Source organism: Populus euphratica, unplaced genomic scaffold (assembly GCF_000495115.2).
Source record: "Populus euphratica unplaced genomic scaffold, PopEup_1.0 scaffold6.1, whole genome shotgun sequence".
Classification (NCBI taxonomy): Eukaryota; Viridiplantae; Streptophyta; class Magnoliopsida; order Malpighiales; family Salicaceae; genus Populus; species Populus euphratica.
In genome coordinates, this window is record NW_011499849.1 from 1,244,278 (window position 1) to 1,266,302 (window position 22,025).

Below are 22,025 nucleotides of genomic sequence, written 5' to 3' on the forward strand. Positions count from 1 at the left end.
TCTTCTTAGTGAAGCAAGATTTGTTTTATTTTTAATTTGTAGGTTTTAGAATTTTAGGTGCCGCGCACCTGCCGCGCTTGAACAGTTAATTAATTAAGGTCAAAAAGAGCTCCCGAGGAGTCCCTTGCCACGTATAGGTCCTCTTATCGGGTCGGGGGTTGGTTGTTAAACCAGTGATATATTTAATCGAAGTCAGACATGTATCTATCCTAGTTATGAAGCCACCACTTCGGTTTCGGATAGGCTTAACTCTGGCAATCCACGTCGGATCCACACCCATTCTTGCTGCTCGTCCTTTGACTCCTACAAGCAGTAACCACTTAATTTATTATATAAGGATTCCCTGGGTGTCTCTCTTAATTGGAGTTTTTTTTTTGGCACAGCGTACCCAAAAAACAAACCTGGATTTCCCTATTTTTAGCAGTTTTTTTAATTAAAAAAGGATTATCGCAGGATGTATAGACTAGATTAGTGTGGTTCAAGTTATGCTGCAAGTTGAACCCAATTTTTCTTATTATAAAAGGAATGTTGAGATGATGTTAATAATTAAAAATAAAATAAAAAATAAGACTTGAGTGATTGACTCAACTTAATTTAATAATCACAATTAATTTAATAATATAATTAAAAAACAATGACATTAAATAAACTAAACCAGGAAAAATATATAATGATCAACTAAAAAAATACTTCATCTTAATATTCTATAATAAAATAAAAATTAAATAAAAATATAATAATTCTATAAAAAATAAAAATAAAAACATTCGAATCTCAATTCTTATCCGATCAAATGTTAAGAAATAATAATAAAAATAAATCAAATTAAAAAGTGATGAGAAAACAATGTTAAGATAACATTTAATTCTAATTGGTCATTGTGATTCTCGAGGAAAAAATAAAGAATAGAAAAAAAAAAAGCTTGTCAAAACCCAAGCAGCGCCTCCACTGACATGTTCCGAACCATTAAGAAAAATGCGGCACGTGATTTCTAACATCACCATAAAGTCACTATTTTGTTGATGAAAAATACTTTGTGCACCACTCAAACACCCTGGATAGCTCGCACCAACCTGTTTTTCATACAAGTTTACCATAATTCTTGTATTTATTTTAATTTTAATTTGATTTTTTAATATTTAATTATTTAAAATCAATGAAATTTTATTTTATTTTACTAAAATAAACACAAAAAAATTCACTGATATTGCAAGATACTCGTATCAGGATAACTAAAACAAACCACCAAAATAAATCTCCAACAAAATCAATGCAAAGAAATAAAATTAAAACAAAAAGTTGAGGAACTAAAAAAAAAATATTTTTTTCTCTTATCATGCAAATCAATCTTTAATATTGCCAATAAAGGCACCAAATATCTATTTAAGCTTTAAATTCAATCTTGAAATGCTAATTATTTTAAAACAATCAATAAAAAGGAAATCATTGTTTGAACGTCCAATGAACCTCTCACAAGCTACAATGTTTTTATTAGTTTTTTTTTCTTCTATAATGCAAGTAAAGATAGAAACGGATTGTGAAAAAACAAAAGGAAAAGGAAGTTCATAGGACGGGCTGCGTTCTCCCCGGTGTTTTCCCAGGTTAAAGCTGATTGGATTTGCCCTACCATCAAGGGGTTGATTTTGGGAAGAAATTTTGATGAAGACCATCAAATCGTGTGGACCCACGGAGAAATCTGAACGTCTCTCTCCTTTTTTTTAAATGGGCCAAGATCTGGCCCATAATCATTCCAGATAGTTGTTTTAAGTTTACGCATGAGGCCTTGTTACCTAGAGGATAGAAGAAAAAACTAGTCAAGGCCCGATAATGAATTGGTCTAACAGAGGCCCAATAATACTGGTCTGTAAAGTTTCTTTAGACGATCCACCATGCACAACTGGTTACACCAAATCGGGCACGTTCTAACACAGTCACGAGCAACACACTGGCAAGGCCCATGCAAGAGTTAAACTTCAAGGTTACTCCAAAAGAGAGTTCAATCATGGTACGACGCGATTTGACACAGGAACGATATTTTGGAGCTATTACAAGAGACAGTTGGTTTTTTATTTTTTAAAAATATTTATTATTTATTTATTTTTAATATTTTCATGTTTTTTATTTATAGGATGATGTTAAAAATAATTTTTTAAAAATATTTTACTTTATTTTTGAATTTAAATAACACACTTTGGGATATGAATTGTTAAAAGAAAGTTAGCACAGAAGGAAGATAACCAGCGATGTTCACCTTTTAATCCACCCGCAATTTTCAATTAAATAGTGCTAAGAACAATTGGCACGAGACCAGCGATTTAAACATCTGTACTGCATGGAGGTTGAGATCCAACGAGTGTCGAGCAATGTGTTAACAACTGTCATTTAATGTTAAGTTAAATTTTGGTCATATTTTCACAGGTTTAATTAACATTACAGTAATGATTGTTTTTTAAGTTTAAAAGTATATTAAATTAATATTTTTTAAAAAAATTAATTTTAACATAAAAAATCTAAAAACAAAATAAAATAATTTTAAATAAAATCGAATTTTTTTGAAAACGTGGTTCATGCGGCCAAAACAAACACCCACTTTGTGGTTAGCTGAGAGTAACCTTCCCCTAAGTGGGGAAAAAGACGTCCAGAATTAATTGATTAATTAAAAAATACATAAAAAAATAGGACGGCCCATGGTGCCGGCGACAATTATCTTGGAATGCACCCTAATCAAATACTAAAAATGAAAAGAAGATGAATTCAAGCTAAAAACTGCCCTAAAAAGGGTATGATCTGTTGTTGGTGGCTGGTGTTTTATAATCTGTAAATAGCAATGCAGGTGGAATTCCTCTAAAATTGAAACCGAAGAAACATAATAATGGAGCTCAAGATTTTAAATTAATCATCACATGATCAAGTCTCAGCTTTACTCCAAGACTACGCTGCACTGTTTTGCTCCTCAAGTTCTGAAACAACTTGCTTGAAATTAGTTTTTAATTATCTATTTGTTTTTTAGATTATTTTAATGTATCAATATAAAAATTCATTTTAAAAAATAAAAAATATTATTTAAATATATTTTTAATTAAAAAAAAACTTCAAAAAACAATAACTGTCGGACACCCTGAAATCGAGCAACTTGCCATGTTATTTTTTGGTGAATAAAATTAATCCTTAGCTACAGTCCCGTTCGTATCCTGAAGCGTGAGTATAGCTGCTCTCCACGATCTTCACATCAAAAGTTGTGGCAAACAGAGACCCAGAAATCATAGAAAGCAATATCATTCACAACTTCAAGGCCCACCTCTTCCCACCTTATCTCTTTCCTGGGTGTACTGCCCTATATCCCTGCCTTCTCAGGAAGAAAGGGTGGCCACGAAGGCCTAGCTTGACCACTGGATCCACAGGTGCATCCAGTGATCGAATAGACTGCAGACTGCTACGATGCAAGTCATGTGTCCGGCTAAATTGGGAGCAAAGGACAAGAACAAGCATGGGTTCGATTTTCTGTGTACCTCTTCTTGTTAAAGAACACCAAGAGATGCCAATTTCAAGTCCATATAGATCATGATGAGGGTGTAAATATCTGAATAAATTCCTGATTTTCCAGAAAGAATGGTAGTTTGATGCTCTCCTTTGTTTTTGTGTGGTGGCATCTCACACATTATTGTCTGGTTCGGTTTTGAAATAGACAGGCCAATAAGAAAAAAATAATAATGGTGTGCCGTTCATGTTTATTTTATCAAAGCTCACAAATCCAGACACGAATTGAATTTCGTTTTTTTTTTTTTATTTTAAGCTCGCCTTCGCTGATAGATCTTTCCTAGATGCTTTATGTTATCTTTTGTTGTTCGCTGAGTTAAATTTCTCCTAATGTATAAAATATTTAGGTGATATTAGTATTTTTTTAAAGGTAAAGTAATAATAACATGGGATACAAATCATTGATTTAATTGAGTATAATAAATTTAATTAATTTAATAACACGAATAAAAACAAACATCATCAATAAATAAGACAAATAAAAAAATAATTATTATTAACTATAAAAAATAATTATCATTGTCATGCTAAAAATGAGTATAAAGAAAAGTTTGATAAAAACTCATCATCATTCCACTATAAATATCACCCAATAATTAAAAAGTGATTACAAAAATAGCTATAATCCCATCGAGAAAGACTTTATAATGACATTGAATAAGTTTGTATGCATCTTTATAATAACATGAAAAATAAATCAAATAAAATATAATTTAGAGAGCATTTTAAGTTCATATTTAATCAAATTATTTTATTTAATCAAAAAATAAAAACAAAAACATCTTTTTAAAAAGACTAAAGATAACTCAGGTTGATTTTAAAATTAGTTAAAAATCTTATACAAAGTAAAAAAATAAATAAAAACTCATATAAATTTTCTAAACATATGTTAATCCTTTACATTTATATTTTTTGAAATTCTAAATCCAGGTTCAATTAAGTAGTTCAATTTTTAATAAATTTAATTTTAAATAATAAAAAATTAATTTTTTTAAGAAATATCAAAGTAAATAATTTATTTTCTATAAAAAACCATTTATTTTTTTTAGAAATTATTTTCTATTAGACAATCTCTTAGTATTAAATATTAAGGATTGGCCATGTAGAAGATTGGTGGCCTAAAATGAACCTGGGCAATAGCATTGGGTCATGTCTTACTGGGAGGTGGTGGGGTGCCTGGCTGGACTCCTTTCCAAACCCATAGAGATACAAGCAGAGCTGGCAAGGCTTATTTTGCCCGAACCCATCATCATATGCATGTCTGGTTAAATTGCTAAGGAACTGAAAAGAGAGGAGCAAAATACAAGGCGATAAAATGTCCCGTATCATTTATATATGGGAGAACATGACTCTCTTTTTTGTTTTTTACTTAAGTGTTGAAATTAAAATGAATCCAGATATAATAGATTATGTTATTTAAGTCAATTTAATAAACTTTTTTTATTAATATAGATATTTGAACTAACTTACTTGTACTTCTTAATTAATTTTATAAATTTTAAAATTAATAATTATTTAAATTTTAACATTTTAAAATTCATAAAACTCAAATTAATAATTTTAAAAAATAAATTTAATACCTCGTCAGTATACCCTTCAGTAATTCAATAACTTTTTCCTTCTATTTTAGCGGGAGGGAGGTAGGGGGAGAGAGAGAGAGCCGCAGAGAGAGAGAGCTGGAGTGTGGATAGAATAGAAGAAATACACAGCACACCATCCGCCAATCAGAATTCAGAAAATCACACAGACCAAATCAACAAATCCTCCACTTCACATCTCCAAGCCCCCCCCACGAGCCTCAGGTGCAAAAGTCAATAATTTTGCTCCGAAGCCCTGCCACACTCAACTAGCCTTTTACATCCAAATAAAAAAAAACAAGGAAGCCAGGCCAGACCAAACCAACAACCACACGCCCCCTCCTCCATCTCCACAAACTCGCAACAAGTAAAACCCCTGTCTGAAATCGTCTCCTGACGTTGAATGGCTGTTGCGAGTGGATTTGCTACAACTATATCGGGTGCCAAAATGGAGACATTGTTATCGTTGAATTCTTCTTCTTATTCTACATCATCTGTATCCTTTGTTTTGCCACAGGATATGCGGGTTTCTTGCAAACCCCCTAGAAATAATTATAGGAGAAAAGTCTTGCTGAATAATAAAGGAGGAGGGGTGAGATGCGAGGTTTCTACTGCTTCGAATGATGTTGCTCTTGCTGCTGAAATTGATCCCGCTAGAGTCTCTAGCATGTCTGCTCTTGAACAGCTTAAGACCTCTGCTGTTGACAGTGAGTTGTTTTTCTTACACTCTTGAATTTTTTTTCTTCAGATTCTGTTGTTTTTACTGATTTCTGGGTTTCTATCCTGTTTCTCAATTGCGGCCTTCTCAACCATGAATGAGTTGCTTAATTGTAATCTAGATTGCTATCTAAATCAAAATTGCGTGGTCTTTGTGTGTGGTTTTACATTTCATAACATGCGAGTGTGTAGCAGGATTCTGAGATTATTTTTAATAAATTCCAGTTTGCAAACTAAAATGTATACCTTAATCATGTATTTGGATTCTGAGATTCACAATCAGCGTTTAACCTTTTTGCATCTTATGATGCAACAAAGGAAATATTGGTTTGGGTTTCAGCATTTTCCATAGAGGGTATAATCATCAAGTTTTTGTGGTGTTATTGCTTGGCTGATGGTCTCTTTGTCGATTTCCACCAGGATATACAAAAGAGAGGGCTAGCATCGTGGTAATTGGGCTTAGTATTCACACTGCACCAGTTGAAATGCGCGAAAAGCTTGCCATTCCAGAAGCAGAATGGCCCCGAGCTATTGGGGAGCTTTGTGGTTTGAATCACATAGAAGAAGCCGCTGTGCTTAGCACTTGTAATAGAATGGAAATATATGTTGTTGCCCTATCTCAGCATCGCGGGGTCAAAGAAGTGACCGAATGGATGTCAAAGGTCTTTCTTGTTCCTGTACTTGGTTTATCATGGAATTTAAGAGAACTTTCATTTTTACCGTCCTATTTACTCCATCAGTACGTAGGAAGAGAGTTTTTCTTCCTATAAAGAAAATGCAGGATTAGACTTGCCATTATAAGTTTATAAGAGGTGGTCTGGCTAGACGACCTTGAGCAATTACAACTTTCTATGCTATCACCAAGTTTACTGCCATTGAATGATTTGGATTTTTCTGTCCTGATTTTGCTTTAATATGCGTGGCATGCGAGCTTCTCATGCTTTCTCAGGTCTTGTTTTTCTAAAATGGCATTTAGATGTTAAAATACTATTTCTCTTCTTTTCAGACAAGCGGTGTCCCTGTTTCTGAAATTTGTGAGCATCGGTTTTTGCTGTACAATAATGATGCTACACAGCATCTGTTTGAAGTATCTGCTGGTCTCGACTCGCTTGTTCTGGGAGAAGGTCAGATTCTTGCTCAAGTTAAACAAGTTGTCAAAGTTGGCCAAGGGGTTGTTGGTTTCGGGAGGAACATTAGTGGGCTGTTTAAGCATGCAATCACTGTTGGAAAGCGGGTTAGAACCGAGACAAATATCGCTGCTGGGGCTGTTTCTGTGAGCTCAGCTGCTGTTGAGCTAGCTTTGATGAAGCTCCCTGAATCTTCTCATGCCAGTGCCAGAATGTTGGTAATTGGGGCAGGGAAGATGGGGAAGCTTGTCATTAAACACTTAGCAGCAAAAGGTTGCACAAAGATGGTAGTTGTAAACAGAACAGGGGATAGAGTTGCAGCCATCCGCGAGGAGTTGAAGGATGTTGAGATCATATACAAGCCCTTTTCAGATATGCTAACTTGTGCTGCTGAAGCTGATGTTGTTTTCACAAGCACATCATCAGAAACTCTGTTATTTGTGAGAGACGATGTTAAAGATCTTCCTCCTGTTGGTTCAGAAGTTGGGGGTTCGAGGCTATTTGTTGATATCTCTGTTCCCAGAAATGTGGGTTCATGTGTTAGCGACCTTGAAAATGTGCGAGTTTACAATGTTGATGACCTGAAGGAGGTTGTGGCTGCTAACAAAGAAGACCGCCTGCGAAAAGCAATGGAAGCTCAGGCAATCATTAATGAAGAATCAAAACAATTTGAAGCCTGGAGGGATTCACTGGAGACTGTTCCTACCATCAAGAAATTGAGGGCTTATGCTGAGAGAATCAGACTTGCAGAGCTGGAGAAATGCCTTTCAAAAATGGGTGATGATATCTCAAAGAAAACTAGGAGAGCAGTGGATGATCTTAGCCGTGGTATAGTGAACAAGCTCCTTCATGGTCCGATGCAGCACCTGAGATGTGATGGTAGTGACAGCCGGACTCTCAGCGAGACCCTTGAGAATATGCATGCTCTTAACAGAATGTTCAGCCTCGAGACAGAAGTAGCTGTTTTGGAACAAAAGATTCGGGCCAAACAAAGCCAGAAGTAAGTTCCAACATAAAATAGCTTCATGACACTTCATTAACCTCCGAATTGAATAAGAGGAAATCTTCCTCAACTTTCTGTGAATGCTGCCCCGAAGTGTAAGCTTCACTTTTTATGATTGAACTGTGATTCCCTTGAAGGAACACGTCCATTGATTTATCTGGTGCAATACACTGTTTTTAATTGGGAAATTGCTTCTTCTCCTTTTTTTTTTTGTATGCATCCAGTGTTACCAGTAGCATCATCTTTCTAGTATACAGTAGGGTGATATAGAGGTGAGCTTGATCCGTGTATCGATTTGTTGTAAGAGTTCATGGCATGTATCCGGTATACTCTTATCGTTGTAATTAAGTATATGCTTATTTTAATATAAAGCTGCCTTTTACTAGTATCTCTTTCGCGTGCACGCCTGCATGATGCACGCACCCTTTTGTTTGTTTAGAAGGATGGAAAGGGTGAATGTGGAAGGAAGTGAAGGGAGAGGGTAATTATTATTCCATCAGCTAGTTTGGTTACCAAGGGAGAGGAAAAATGGGAGACGCCCGAATTGGGCAGACTGCAAATTACAGAATATGGAAGGATGGGAGGGATCCTTCCCTCGGGCCTCGCATGCACTTCGGAAAAGCTCCTGTGGGCTTCGGCAACCGTGAAGTCCCAATAACTTGACTACTCTTGGTTTCTGTCAAAGAGGGACGCTGCTTCCTGGTTTTATCATCTCAGTGATCAAATGCTGCAAGGGATGGTGGTCGCTAAGCATAACAGGTAAAAAAAATAAAATAAAATGAAGAATACATGCCAATGTCTGATCCAGGTTTCAGACAGAAAATTCTTTACCATGGGACAATAATTGGTCATCAACCCAAGTGGCCAATAGTCGGGGCTATTAGAAAATGTGGTTATAATATTTTTCATGGTGAAATATATTAAAATAATATTTTTTTTTATTTTTATCTGTTATATATATAAAAATTAATTTTTAATAAAATAAATAAATATTTTAAAAACATGAATATAACTGTCTTTTCAAACACTTATCTGGAGCATGTTTGGCCTGTGCCATGTTATTTTGTGAAATTCAACATATCAAATTGTTTCATAATTAACTATTGTGGTTTTCTAGTAGTAAAACTACTTAAATTAAAATTATCATTAAAGATATAATTTAAATTAAATATTTTCTTTGATAATTTAAACATTATTTTTCAAAAAGCTAAATGACTTGTTTAAGAGAATTCTTTATTTGAAAAATACACAAATATCATAAAGAGAAAAAACAGTAAAAAAGAAACAATAATCAAAACATCACAAGGTTATTTTTCAATTAATAATTTGACTATGATCAATAAGAACTAATATACTTGTAATAATATTAGTTAATCTTAAATATTATTACCTATGTAATTAAATATTAGCTAATTATTACATATAAAACAAATATGATTGAGGTTAGTTAATTTTTCAAATATTGAGGTCGTCTTTGTCTTTTAAATAAAATAAGCACACCTCCTTTATATGTGTTTGATATAAACTAATTTTAGCCTTTAAAGGCTATGAAAGGCAAAAGTTCCCTCAAAATTGGTGTTGAGCCTTACTCCTTGCAAATGGAGTTAAATCCCCCTTCACGTATTTCAACATCTCCTTTGCTTTCATAGTATAAGAATCCCAGTATAAGATACGAGCCGAGACAAATAAAAAAATGCTTGAAAAACAAGAACTACAAAAGAATATAAGTTTTTGATTGATTGTTTGATTGAAATGTATCAAGAAAGGAAACACAAAACTTAAGTTGGTTTTAAATAATGTAACTAGCAAGGTCGCTAGCGCTACGTTGCGACGAGCTTATTTTTAATTTCTTAAAAAAGTAGGAGTAGAATCTAAGTTTATTTAAGGTCTATCAAACTAGATCGAAAGCATATTTGAGTTCTGCAATGGTCAGGATCCAAAGTTATTTAAGATACTAAACAATCTAGCTCAAGTCTAGTCTTGAGTTAGTCTTGGCCTAGGCTATGCAAAATCCAAGGTTATTTGAGAGTACATGGCAGGATCAAAGTTTATTTTTAGATCCTGCAATTAAAAATTTATATGTAATTTATAAATAAAAGTAAAAGTAAAATTAAATGTAATTTAATAAAATTATTATTACAATATATTTAGTAAAATTAGTAGATGATATAATATTTTCTTTCAAATTCATCAATTATTTTATTAATAATATTAATTACAATAAAATATATAAATTTTATTGAAAATAATAATATTTATAATATAAATCATAATATTTCTAGTATTAATATTATTAATTATTATAAAAAAATAATATTATTTATAACTACAAAAATAATAATGCTTTTGAGATTAATACTATTAGTTATACTAAAAATATAATAATAATTTTAATATTAATTGTACCAAAAAAATAATATTAAGAGAACAAATAATAATATTTTTGACATCAACACTATTAATTAGATTAAAAAATAATAATATTTTTAACACCAATACTATCAATTATACCAAAAAAATATATTAAGGAAAAATATAATAATTCTTTTAATATTAATTATACAAAAAAATATAAACAAAAAAAAAATATTTTTACTATTAATACTCTAAAAATTAATTATATTGAAAAAAAATATTAAAAAATTAATAATAATATTTTTAATACAAATAATTGTAACTATACTAAAAGTGTAGCAACTTAAGCTCTATATGGAGTTTAGGTTATACCCAAGAGGAAGCAGAGTAAGCACCAGGTAGCATTATGCTACGGTCTCGGGTGAAAACGCCCAAACACCATGTAGTGTTTGGTATACCCATAGTTAGCACCCAATGCTATTTTGGGTTATGTCCTGTTAGGCCAAAGGCTAGCCTTGGGTTGTACATGATAGCTCCCACATCAAAGCCCCACCTGATGCTTAGATTACAATGCAAAGCAAGCATGCTAAGCGTCACATGGCGCTTGAGCTATCTTCCCTCAAGAGAGAACCTAAGCGTCACGTATCCCAACATGATTTTTAATAGTAATAATAATTTTTTAAAATATATTAGTAAAGATAATAATATTTATACTCTTATAAATTTTAATGGAAATAATAATATTTATAATACAAATAATAATATTTTTAGTAGCAATAATATGAATTATTATAAAAATAATATTATATATAACACCAAATACAATAATATTTCAAAGACTAATACTATTAATTATTCCAAAAAAATAATATTAAGAGAACAAATAATAATAGTTTTAAGATGAACATTATTAATTAGATTAAAAAAATAATAATATTTTTAATGCAAATACTATCAATTATACCAAAAAATATATAATATCTTTTAATATTAATTTTACTAAAAAATAATATCAACAAAACAAACAATAATAATTTTACTATTAATACTCCAAAAAATTAATTAAACAAAAAAATTAAAAAAACTAATAATAATATCTTTAATACTAATACTTGTGACTATACTAAAATTGTAAGCAACCTAAGCCCCATGTGGCGCTTAGGTTGCACCAAAGAAGAAGCAGATGAAATACTAGGTGGCGCTGTTGCCGTCCTAGGAGTTGCTGCCCAAGCGCCGTGTGGTGTTTGGTTTGCCCGCGACCAATGCCAAAGCCTTGGGCTATGCATGGTAGTGTCCAAGTCACAACGCCACCTAGTACTTAGATTGTAGTGTAGAGGAATGTCAAGCGTCACGTGATGCTTAGGTTGTCTGCTCTTAAGAGGGAACTCAAGCGTCATGTGTCCTAACATGATTTTTTTCATAGTAATAGCAATTTTTTAATCATTATAATAATAATATTTACACTCTTATAAATTTTAATGAAAATAATAATGTTTATAATACAAATAATAATATTTTTAGTAACAATAATATGAATTATTATAAAAATAATATTATTTATAACACCAAATATAATAATAGTTTATATATGAATACTATTAATTATACTAAAAAATAACATTAATAGAACAAATAATAAAAGTTTTGAAATCAATACTATTAATTAGACTAAAAAAATGATAATATTTTTAACGCCAACTATCAATTATATTAAAAAAAACATATTAAGAAATAATATAATTTTAAAATTAATTATATTAAAAAAATAATATTAACAAAACAAACAATAATAGTTTTACCATTAATACTCTAAACATTAATTATACTAAAACAAAGAACTTTTTAATACAATTATATTAAAAATATAGGGAGCTCAAGCGTCATGTGGTGCTTAGACTGCACCTAAAAAAAAAGAAATCAATCGCCATATGGTGTTTGGGCAGCTTGTGAGCGTGGCAGCCAAAACGCCACATGCTCTTTTGGTCTACCCTAACGTTGAAGGATAGACAAACCAAGTGTCAGGTGACGATGCGCTTGTCACCCTGATTTGCCCCAAGCGCCAAGGCCAAGCAAACCAAATGTTAGGGGGCTTGCCTCCAAGCTAGCGTTCCTCCCCTCAACTCAACCACATCTTTGTTAAAGAGTGTATTTCATAATAAAAGTTGTTACAATTTATAATTACAAACATTTATAGTGAAATATATTGCAATCTATAATGAATTTATATATAATAAATAGTATTTTATATTATAGTAAAGTACTAATAAGTCAGTTTTAGTTATAATGAATCTCCTATAAAATAAATTTTGTAAGCTCATGTGATATTTAAGTTAAAGTTAGTAAAATGAGGGAAGAACGAAATGTATGATGGGAAAGGAAAATAATAAAAATGCAAAAGAAAAATAATCATGATAATTTTGTCTTTCATGATCTCTAATCCTTGAATATTTATTTATACATGAATTACATGAATTAGCTGTCGTGACCGGTAGGATTGCAAACCTCCTCATAAGAGTAATCAAGATAAATTATCACATATTTATTCATTTATCATAATCTTACACATGTAAAATGAGATTATTTTTTTCTTACATAGTGTTCAATTTTCAATGCCAGTAACAAGTCTACATGCATTACATTGGATTGTTTTACAACTTCGAGAGGGTAAAAATTATGGTATGACACGTGTACGTTGCTTGCAGATTATTTCCAAAAATTGTTTTACATAAAATGCCTTCGTTGTCCTTATCGTTGTCGTTGTCGGTGATAGTTTTTTAAAGTAACTTCGCGTGAATTTATCCATCGCTACCTTTTTCACTGCTAGGACAAGCCATCTATACATCTGCCTGAAGAATCCAAAGTGTGTGGTGTGCGGTAGAAACCAACGCCAATATAGAAGCTACGTTTTCCTTCAGCTAATCTTTACCATGGCAATGGTACATGTAGATATTTTCTTCCAAGATCATGTACCTAGGATTGAGAGGATTGCAATAAGAGGAGGAAAAGAAAAGAACATTGAAATCTTTACCGGCGATCCTTCTCTTTCTTTTCCCAGAAAGTTTAAAAGTGCAATGATCCTGCGTACGTCAAAAGGTTAAAGGGGCTCTAAAATCAGAAAGAATGTGGTGCATCTTTTGTAAACACTAGGATGTACGCCCATTTCATGAGGAATTCCTGCCCCTATCAGCATATAAAAATTCACACACACGTCCCTCTCTAGCTATGGAATCAAACAAACTCAAGATCCCATTGTGCTTTTTAGTCACAAACTAGGAGAAACCATTGCTTTGCATTGATAGCTGTGTTATTTGCTATGGAGAAGTCACATTTTAAGTGAGGCTCGTACATCAAAGCAGGCTTTAGGAAGGTCCAGTCCCTAACAAGTGGGATGACCACTCCTCCAACTCAATAGATTACGAGAAATTGTATTTGAATAGAGTAATTAATTTACAAGCACTGGAAAACAGATCATAGAACGTTTTAAGATCAGAGGATTGGTATTTACTTCGATTTACATTAGTCAACATATTTATAAATTGAATTTCTTTTATATATATATATATATATCGAGAGAGAGAGAGAGAGAACAGATTAATGTGCTAGAGAAGAACACTACTTTGCCCCCTCGTATTGATCTAGTTTTGCTAGCTTGCTCGCCTTCACCGTCGGAGAAGTCAAATTCTGATTGATGATGGTGGGCCGTTTCCTGAGACTTGGACCAGACCACGAGTCCTTATTTTGATGCAGCCATGGACTAGGAGGGAGAGAGTGATGCAACACTACAAAGAAATGACTGAAAGTTGTCCTAAAGAACTGATCTAAAGACAACCAAATTTAGAATAAGGGATGCAACATTCCACAGACAGCTACACATTGATTGATGGGCAAGAGCGAGGCTATGACAGAAACGCGGTAAAATAAGGATACTGGTTGTCAGATTAAATCATAACTCTGAGGAAATTCGTGCTAACATCTCTAATGATGCTAATTAGACCATAAACATATATCAAAACGTAGTGGGATACAAGATCAACTGCATTTGAAATCAAGAAATTGTTCAAATTACACAGAAGAGGTCGGGCCAAAATGATGCCTGGAACAGAAAAATATATAAAAGCAAAACATAACATGGGGGACATAAGCCCATCAATATCACCCCCCTCTCAAAGGGGTCCAAGGCACTTTCCTCTTCTTTTTTTTCCCTTAAAAAAACCAAAGAAAAACGGCAAGGAATCATAACAACAAAATGATTCAATCATCATTTCAAGCCCCAGCGACCTCAATGATTCTGTCCTATTACCATTGATTCCACATACACATGACACGGTCCTAAAACTAGCCCACTTATTCGTTAAAGTCCTAAAACGATATGATTGTTAACCAGTAACAACAACCATAAACAAAAAACAAAATATAAAAAGCTCCATTATCCTAACATTTACACCTTTTTGTTGAAGAGATGATGATGATGATCTCCTACAAATACAATACAAATTCTCTCTCAACAAGAGCTGTGGATTGAGTTTTGAAAAGGAAAAAAAAGCACAAAACAAAAGACAAGCTTTGAGCACCCACCCAATCAATTCCTGTGGGGTATCGATCTCTCTCTAATGTTATCACCCCCCCTGCAGAAAAGACCGCGCCGTCTGCTACCAGCTTGTCCCCCCTTTTAAATAAAACTATGCTTCCAAATCCAAAGTTCTCTAATATTTTTCTCCCATGAATTTTTAACAAAATCAATTATTTCACCCTATTTTTTCCACCCGTTAAAATCTAGCATTTTCAAAGCCGTGCAAGTCACTGACTCTATTCAACGACTTTTTCATCGTGGCTACTTTAGCCAGCTTCTCAGCCGCCCTCCAAGCTGAAGTGGGGGTAAGTGGCTCGCCATTCTCATCCATCGCAACCATTTCTCTCCGCCGTTGCATCATCATTTGCTGCTGCTGCTGCTGCTGCTGCTGCAATTGATGATGCTGCTGCAATTGATGATGCTGCTTCCGCCATTGCACCTCTGCCAATTCAGCCTCCAACCTCCTAACATACTCGTCAGCTGATATTAAACTAGATTGCAATATCAAAGCTCGAGATGATACGAGCAAGTGATGTGCACTTGTAAACTCATTATGCTCCACGAGCCGCCTAGCCTCGGCCAAGGCTCGAGTTGTGATAAACAAATTACTCAGATGTTGGATCTTAGGGCCTGTTGACGGGAGAGCGTGGGGCCGTGGGACTAGTAGAGACTGATCACGGTCATACACGACCTCTTGCGTGGCGGGATCTTTGTAAAGGCATCGAGCAGACATCACATGGTGGGACCCAACAGCCGATTGTGGAACTCTCAGCTCCACTAACAGCTCTCTCTCTTCTTCGGCGTACAAATCGCCAAGCCGAACGGAACCCGAACCGAGCACATTTGGTCTAGAATTGCAAGGATAAACCGCTACAATTTCAGCAGGAGCGGAGCTGGAGGCGAATCCAAGCTGAATTCTTAAATCCTGCACCACAACACTCAATAAACCACCAACACATTTAGCAAAGGCATCCTCGGCGGGCTCGTGGCTGTTGCCACCGCTGTGACCAAACCCAAATGAATGAACCGGGATCTCGATATGTGCAAAGCGGGTAGACGACTTGTGGATAGACGTGTGCCTATGATTTGAGTTATTATCCGATACCCTCTCGTCCTGACCGTCTGATAATAACATGATGCTGGCCACAGGATTTCTCTCCCTCCTGTCTTCAAGCACCTTAGTCGCTTTCCTCAAAGCTTCACCAACACTACTGCCTTGACCACAAACAAGTCGGTCAATAATGCGCCGAGCTGACCGCTGTCCATTAGGAGTCATTCTCTTCAAAGGCAATAGCCTTTTAGGACTACTCGAAAAGGCCACAATAGAAAGTCGATCAGCCGAGCCAAGAGAAGAAATAACCAGACGCATGGCGCGTTTCAGCATTTGCAATTTAGCCCCGCTCATGCTAGCACTAACATCAAGAACCGTTATCAAATCAATGGGTGCTCTGCGGGAAGGGTCTAAAAGAGATGCTGTTGAATTTGAACTGTTGCGTGTGGTCAGCGATGGCAATGGTGGTGGAGCTTTCACTCTCAAAGCCACTGCATAAGTTTCATACCCGCGGCCTACAGATATGACAGCTACTTCTGGCAATAATCTGACCTGAACATTCCTCGAAAAATCTCGGTCATTGATTGAAACTTCATCCGATTTGACGACTGAAGTAGAATGGGTGGGGAAGAATCCTTGAAATTCTTCAACACCGTCATCATTTTCATCCACACTTTCGTCAGCTTCAGGAATTGGGTTGAATCTGGCACCGGCAGTTGGAGATAATAATGGTTCATCGTCATCATACGATCTTGAATCGGAATATTTTGGTGTTCTTGGTTGTGGTTGTTGCAGGGTGGGTGTGGTTGTGGTTTTTATGGCTCTTGGTGATGATTCTACAATGACAACCTTTTTCTCTTCTACTTTGGTGTTGGTGTTGGTGCTGGGGTCTTCTAAATTATTGTCATTTTGGTGGAGGTTTTTGTGGATGGCAAGTAAAGGAACATCTTTCCAGGTAGAGTTGCAGACAGGGCACACAAGACTGCCATGCTTACGAACATAGGAAGCTATGCAAGGGAAGTGAAAGGCATGTGCACACTCTGCTGTGTAAATTGCTGTGCCTTGACCTCTTTTTACGCTATTCAAGCAGATTCCGCAGCTACTCTGCAACAACAATAAAACAAAACCCATCAATTGTCAAAAAAGTCAAATCTCTTTATGATAAGTAGCAATGAGATCTCAATCACACCGAAAATCAACCTTCCTGAGATTAAAGATAAAACTAAGAGAGAGAAATAAGAATCTTTTTTCATAGCTGGAAATGGAGAAATCTTACTCTGAATTTGAAGCTATTCTTGAAGAGAGACAATTTAAGAGGAGATCTAGGAGAAGATGGATTTAAGCTCAGTAGTGATTTGGGGTTTTTAGTAGCCGTGGTTATTTTCGGTGCGGTTTTGCAATGGAAGGCGGGGCTCTCGTTTGTTGAAGGAGAGTCTACAGTATTTGTGCGGCAACGCAGGTTGGGATTCTGAGACAGCAAACGAGGCGTACTGGGGTTGCTTGAACTGGAGAAAAATCCTAGCTTTGCACACCTTCTGGGGCTAGGACTTGGACTTGGACTTGTGGTTTGTTGCTTATCAGAGATTGTGGTTTCTCGGTCTCTAGGAATTGTTGTGCAAAAAGCTCTTCTCCAACCGGTACCCATTTTTCAGTTAGGGGCCAGAGCAAGAATCAAAGAAATCCCCACCTTTCTTTTATCTTTATAGAGAGATGAGGAAGAAGATAACAGAAGGAGTTTTGTTTTGAAGGATCAAAGGCTGACACTGAAGACAAAAAGAGTGCAGGATTGAATTCAGAAATACAACAGCGGCATGGGATCAAATGCAAAAAACAAAATAAAGGCGATGAGACAAAGTAGTGAGATTTATAGATTGATAGTATAATATGAATAGAACCCCAAGTCTGTATTTCTCTCTCTCTTTTGCTCTTCCCCTCTTTTTTATTGCTCTATACCATCGATGGCCCCGAAAAGATATCTGGCAGAAGGCAAAAGGCTTTGATGAGATCTACAGCTCTCTCTATCTCTCTCTATCTCTATATGTTCGATGCACAGAGAGAAGTTTAGCTGTCTATATATCCATCTTGGAAATGGTTAAATAATGAATTTACCACGGTGACTGACACCTGCTGGTTATATTTACTTCTCCGGTCAACGAAAGCTAGCCACATGGTCTAGCTATCCTGTATTTTTTTTATCTTTTATCTTGTTTTGATAACTTATTAAAAAATAATTTTTTAAAAATAAAAATAATATTTTAATATATTTTTGAATAAAAAATATTGATAAAAATCCGTCATCTCATTTCTAAAGTCTCTAAAATAAAAAAATATAGCTAATTGAAATTCACATGACTAATCCGAGGGGAACCCAAACCCAAAGAAACAAGGTTTTTTGGCATTGAACTAGGAGATTGCATGGCCGACTTAGGAATTGGCAGAAGACAATCAATCGTATATGATTTAACTCAATATCCCTTGTTTTTTTTTTAGTTCAACCAAACCAAAAACCAGAGAGACTAGCTTTGCTGTCAAGGGTTTGTCCTTTTAACCATCGAAGTTCAAATCCTGAATTACTACTATTCAGATTATATAAAAAAAAAAAATCAATTAAAGCTCGATGACAAGTCAAAAAACAAAACTTAACGGATGGTTTTTCTTTAACAAGGTGCGCGATCCTATTGAAAGATCCATGTAAGAAAGTGTAGCCTACAACATCGTTAGAATGCTAGCAGAACCATAACTGGAACTACTTAGAGCTCGCCTGTCTCTCCTGCATGATTCACAGATGGTAGATGTGTTCTTGTTCTCTCCTGCACGACTCTGGAAGAAGCAATATCAGCCGTCGATCTCTTTTTGTCATTTTAGCATGATTGCATTGATCAAATGAAAAAAGAATCTCTTAAACGTGGGACCGTATAGGAGGGGCAGTTGTACGAGATATAGGTACCTAGGATTGGAGGCAGGCTACCGAAGTAAAAATGTTTTTAGTAGGAGCGAGGAAGGCTTTTGAAATACACATGTCAGGAACTAACCTTGCATATTTTGAAATTTAATTGCTGTATCGCAGTAGAAAGTAAAGACATTAAATGCGTCTATAGAAGTCAGATTTTCGCCAGTGGCTCATACACCCATTGCACTGGTCCTTTCTAGGGGTGTCGGTAGTTTGCAGGGCTCTTTCAAATCCTTCATGTTTTACTGTTTGTTTTTATATTTTAAAATTATTTTAATCCATGATATTAAAAATAATTTTAAAAAATTAAAAAAAACTTTAAAAAATAATTATAACTATACTTCTCAGCATACTTTTTAACATGATAAAAATCAAAGTACTTTCCCCGTGAGGGTCCGTGTTTACCTCCTATCGGGGTCCCATTTTTACCTCGCTAGGGTGGTAAATTTCTGTTAAAAAAAACAAATGCAACGAGAATCCACTGTGCATTTAAATACATGTTTACTGGGTTAATTACTACTATGCCCTTCAAACAACATCATTACAAGATTAACCGCGCGACCACATTCTTTTTACCTTTTAAAAACACAGTATAATAGTCATACCACCCTAAAAACCAAAATGTTTTAAAAAATTGCACACAGATAATTAGATTTTTTTTTACGTTTAAAAAGTACATATATTGTAAAGACTATAGCGTTTTTACATGCTAAAATTGCTCAACTTACATTGAAGGATTTATTCATCCTTTTATATTAGTTATTATTTTCAATAATAACGAGGGGCTATTTTATGTTTTCAATAATATAAATATTATTAAAAAAAAAATTTGATACATGCAGTTAACTCGAAACCAATCATTTTTATGTTTTCAATAATATAAATATTATTTAAAAAAAAATTTGATACGTACTGTGCTGTTAACTCGAAACCAATCACTTGATATTTTATTTAATTTTATTTTTTAATATTTAATTTATTAAAAAATTATCTTCATTCTTTTTCAATATCTTTTTATAAAATTATCTTAATTTTGTGTCCATATTTATATGGTTAGCTGATCAGGTTGATTAAGATATTTTATTATTATTTTTTTATAATTAAATTTTATAAGTTTATTTCATTTGCTTTTATAGGTACTTCCAAATCACGTATATTTAGCTTGCTAACTGGATGAAATTGAGTCAGATTATTTTGGGCTTTTCTATTTTATCAGTTTTATTTTCATTTTATTTTTTGTGGTTGCATTTTTCTATTCATTTGAATTAGTTAATTTTATTAAACACAATCTAGTCAGTAATTTTTTCAAAAAAGATATACTTTCATCTACTTAGCATTTATTTTCAAACTGGAAAAATCTGGGTAGGCCCGCGTTATATCACGTCCCTGTCTAGTAATTAGCGATAGTGAGATTGTGGTGTAAATGCCTATGGAAGATGCTGTCATGTCGAGAAGGAATCTGTGCTTGCTTGCATGCATAATGAAGACAATACAGCAGAGAAGGTCGAGAAAACGAGCAGCCAACTAGAAGGGGTAAGTATTATCCTTCATGACGACAGGAGATAATGTTAGCTTACAGGAGATAGGAGCAATTCACTTTCCTTGTCTGAGATATGGCGATTGAATCTACACATTCTAACTGTCTCGGCCTCATCTCCTGTTCATTTTCATTATCCAAGCATCAGTATTGGTTTTGATAGAGATCCTAAAATGGGATGTATGATGGTAGATACTTAACCAAATGCTAAAATCTTCATCAAACATGCACTGCCTCTGGTTTCTATATTTGTTCTCGACAAGGGATCCGGTGGTCCGTAGTGATCATGGCTTCAAAAGACCGGGAAGAGAGAGAGAGCGAGAGCGAGAGAGAGAGATTGCCCTCCAACTTTAACCAGCATGGTAAATATTCTAGTCAGTCAATTTTCTCAAGAAGTTTTCAATTCGATCCCTTCGAATAAAAACTTCATTTCTCTTTCCTGGCCACTTAAGCATTTATCTTATTAACTCTCATAAGCAAGGAAACCCCCCCCTTTCCCCTTCAGAAATATGCATGTTATTTTCATGTTCAAAGATATTTAATTGACATAAGAATATTTATTTACTTTCTTTTCTAGTACATAAAAGAAAAATAAGATATCAAAAACAACAAGCGATGATATTTAAACCAATATAAATGATGAATGCTTTCTAATATTATAAAAATATATCATTGTGATATTTTTTAAACATCGTAATGATTGTATTTGTTAACAAAAAAAATGAAAATAAATAATTTCATAAAAAAATGAAAAAAAAATTCAATTCCCAACAAATAAAATAACAACAATAAAATTGAAAAGAAAATAATTATAAAAACAAAAATGAAATTTACTCAAAGCCGGCATATAAGTAAATTCTTTAAAAAAAAACATCATTCAAAAGATCTAGACATAATAATTTTTTATCTTATATGGCTTGAGCAAATATCAAACAAAATCTATAACCTCGTCTTGGGAGCGAGATAATTCCATAAAAAACAGGTCGACTGAAATCATAAAACTCAATTATCAAACCAACTTAATTTTAAAGAGCGAAGTTGAGAAAAATAATGAAAAGCATTGAAAAAAAATATCAAAGTCAAACCTAGTGAGCTTGCTAAATTAATGAGTTATAATATAATATCAAGATAACTCCATATAAAGAAAAGTTAGAAAAATAACGCATGCCAATTTTCAATGAACCCGATAATGAGTAATAAAATTAAAACAATAAAAAGAATTTAAAAACACTTAGAGCCAATCCAATTTAATCTTTAAAACTTGTAACGTGGAACATATGGCTGAATTACAACATAAAATGTAAACCAAAAAAAAAATATTAATATCAAATTCTTAACCAACCAAAATAATCAAGAATAAAATAAAAAAAATAAATTTACTCAAAAAAATGAATCAGAAAGAAAAAAATTATTGATTTAAAAAGAATGATGACCAGATTTAATACAAAAAAAATAAAATCAAATCATAAATAATGAAATTAAAAAATAATTTCAATTAAAAAAAGATAAAAAATAAAAATACTAATAAAAAAAAATTGAACAAATTTGATATAAAAATCAAATGTCAATGGATAAAATTTTAAAAAATAACTCAACAAATA

At 33.7% G+C, this 22,025-nt stretch overlaps 2 protein-coding genes across 2 annotated transcripts; one reads left to right on the forward strand and one right to left on the reverse strand.

Annotated features, from left to right (window-relative positions):
- The first annotated feature begins 5,237 nt into the window (after positions 1–5,237).
- Positions 5,238–8,349, forward strand: LOC105120460 (glutamyl-tRNA reductase 1, chloroplastic). The gene is made up of 3 exons (XM_011018659.1): positions 5,238–5,821; positions 6,252–6,493; positions 6,838–8,349. The coding sequence occupies exons 1-3, from the start codon at positions 5,518–5,520 to the stop codon at positions 7,960–7,962; spliced, it is 1,671 nt and encodes a 556-aa protein (XP_011016961.1). The 5' UTR covers positions 5,238–5,517; the 3' UTR covers positions 7,963–8,349.
- A 6,203-nt stretch (positions 8,350–14,552) lies between these two features.
- Positions 14,553–17,992, reverse strand: LOC105120461 (Zinc finger (C3HC4-type RING finger) family protein). Its single transcript, XM_011018660.1, has 2 exons — positions 17,214–17,992; positions 14,553–17,041 (listed from the first exon to the last, which is right to left on the reverse strand). Exons 1-2 carry the CDS (start codon positions 17,580–17,582, stop codon positions 15,083–15,085), a joined length of 2,328 nt encoding a protein of 775 aa, XP_011016962.1. The 5' UTR covers positions 17,583–17,992; the 3' UTR covers positions 14,553–15,082.
- Between the last annotated feature and the right edge of the window lie 4,033 nt (positions 17,993–22,025).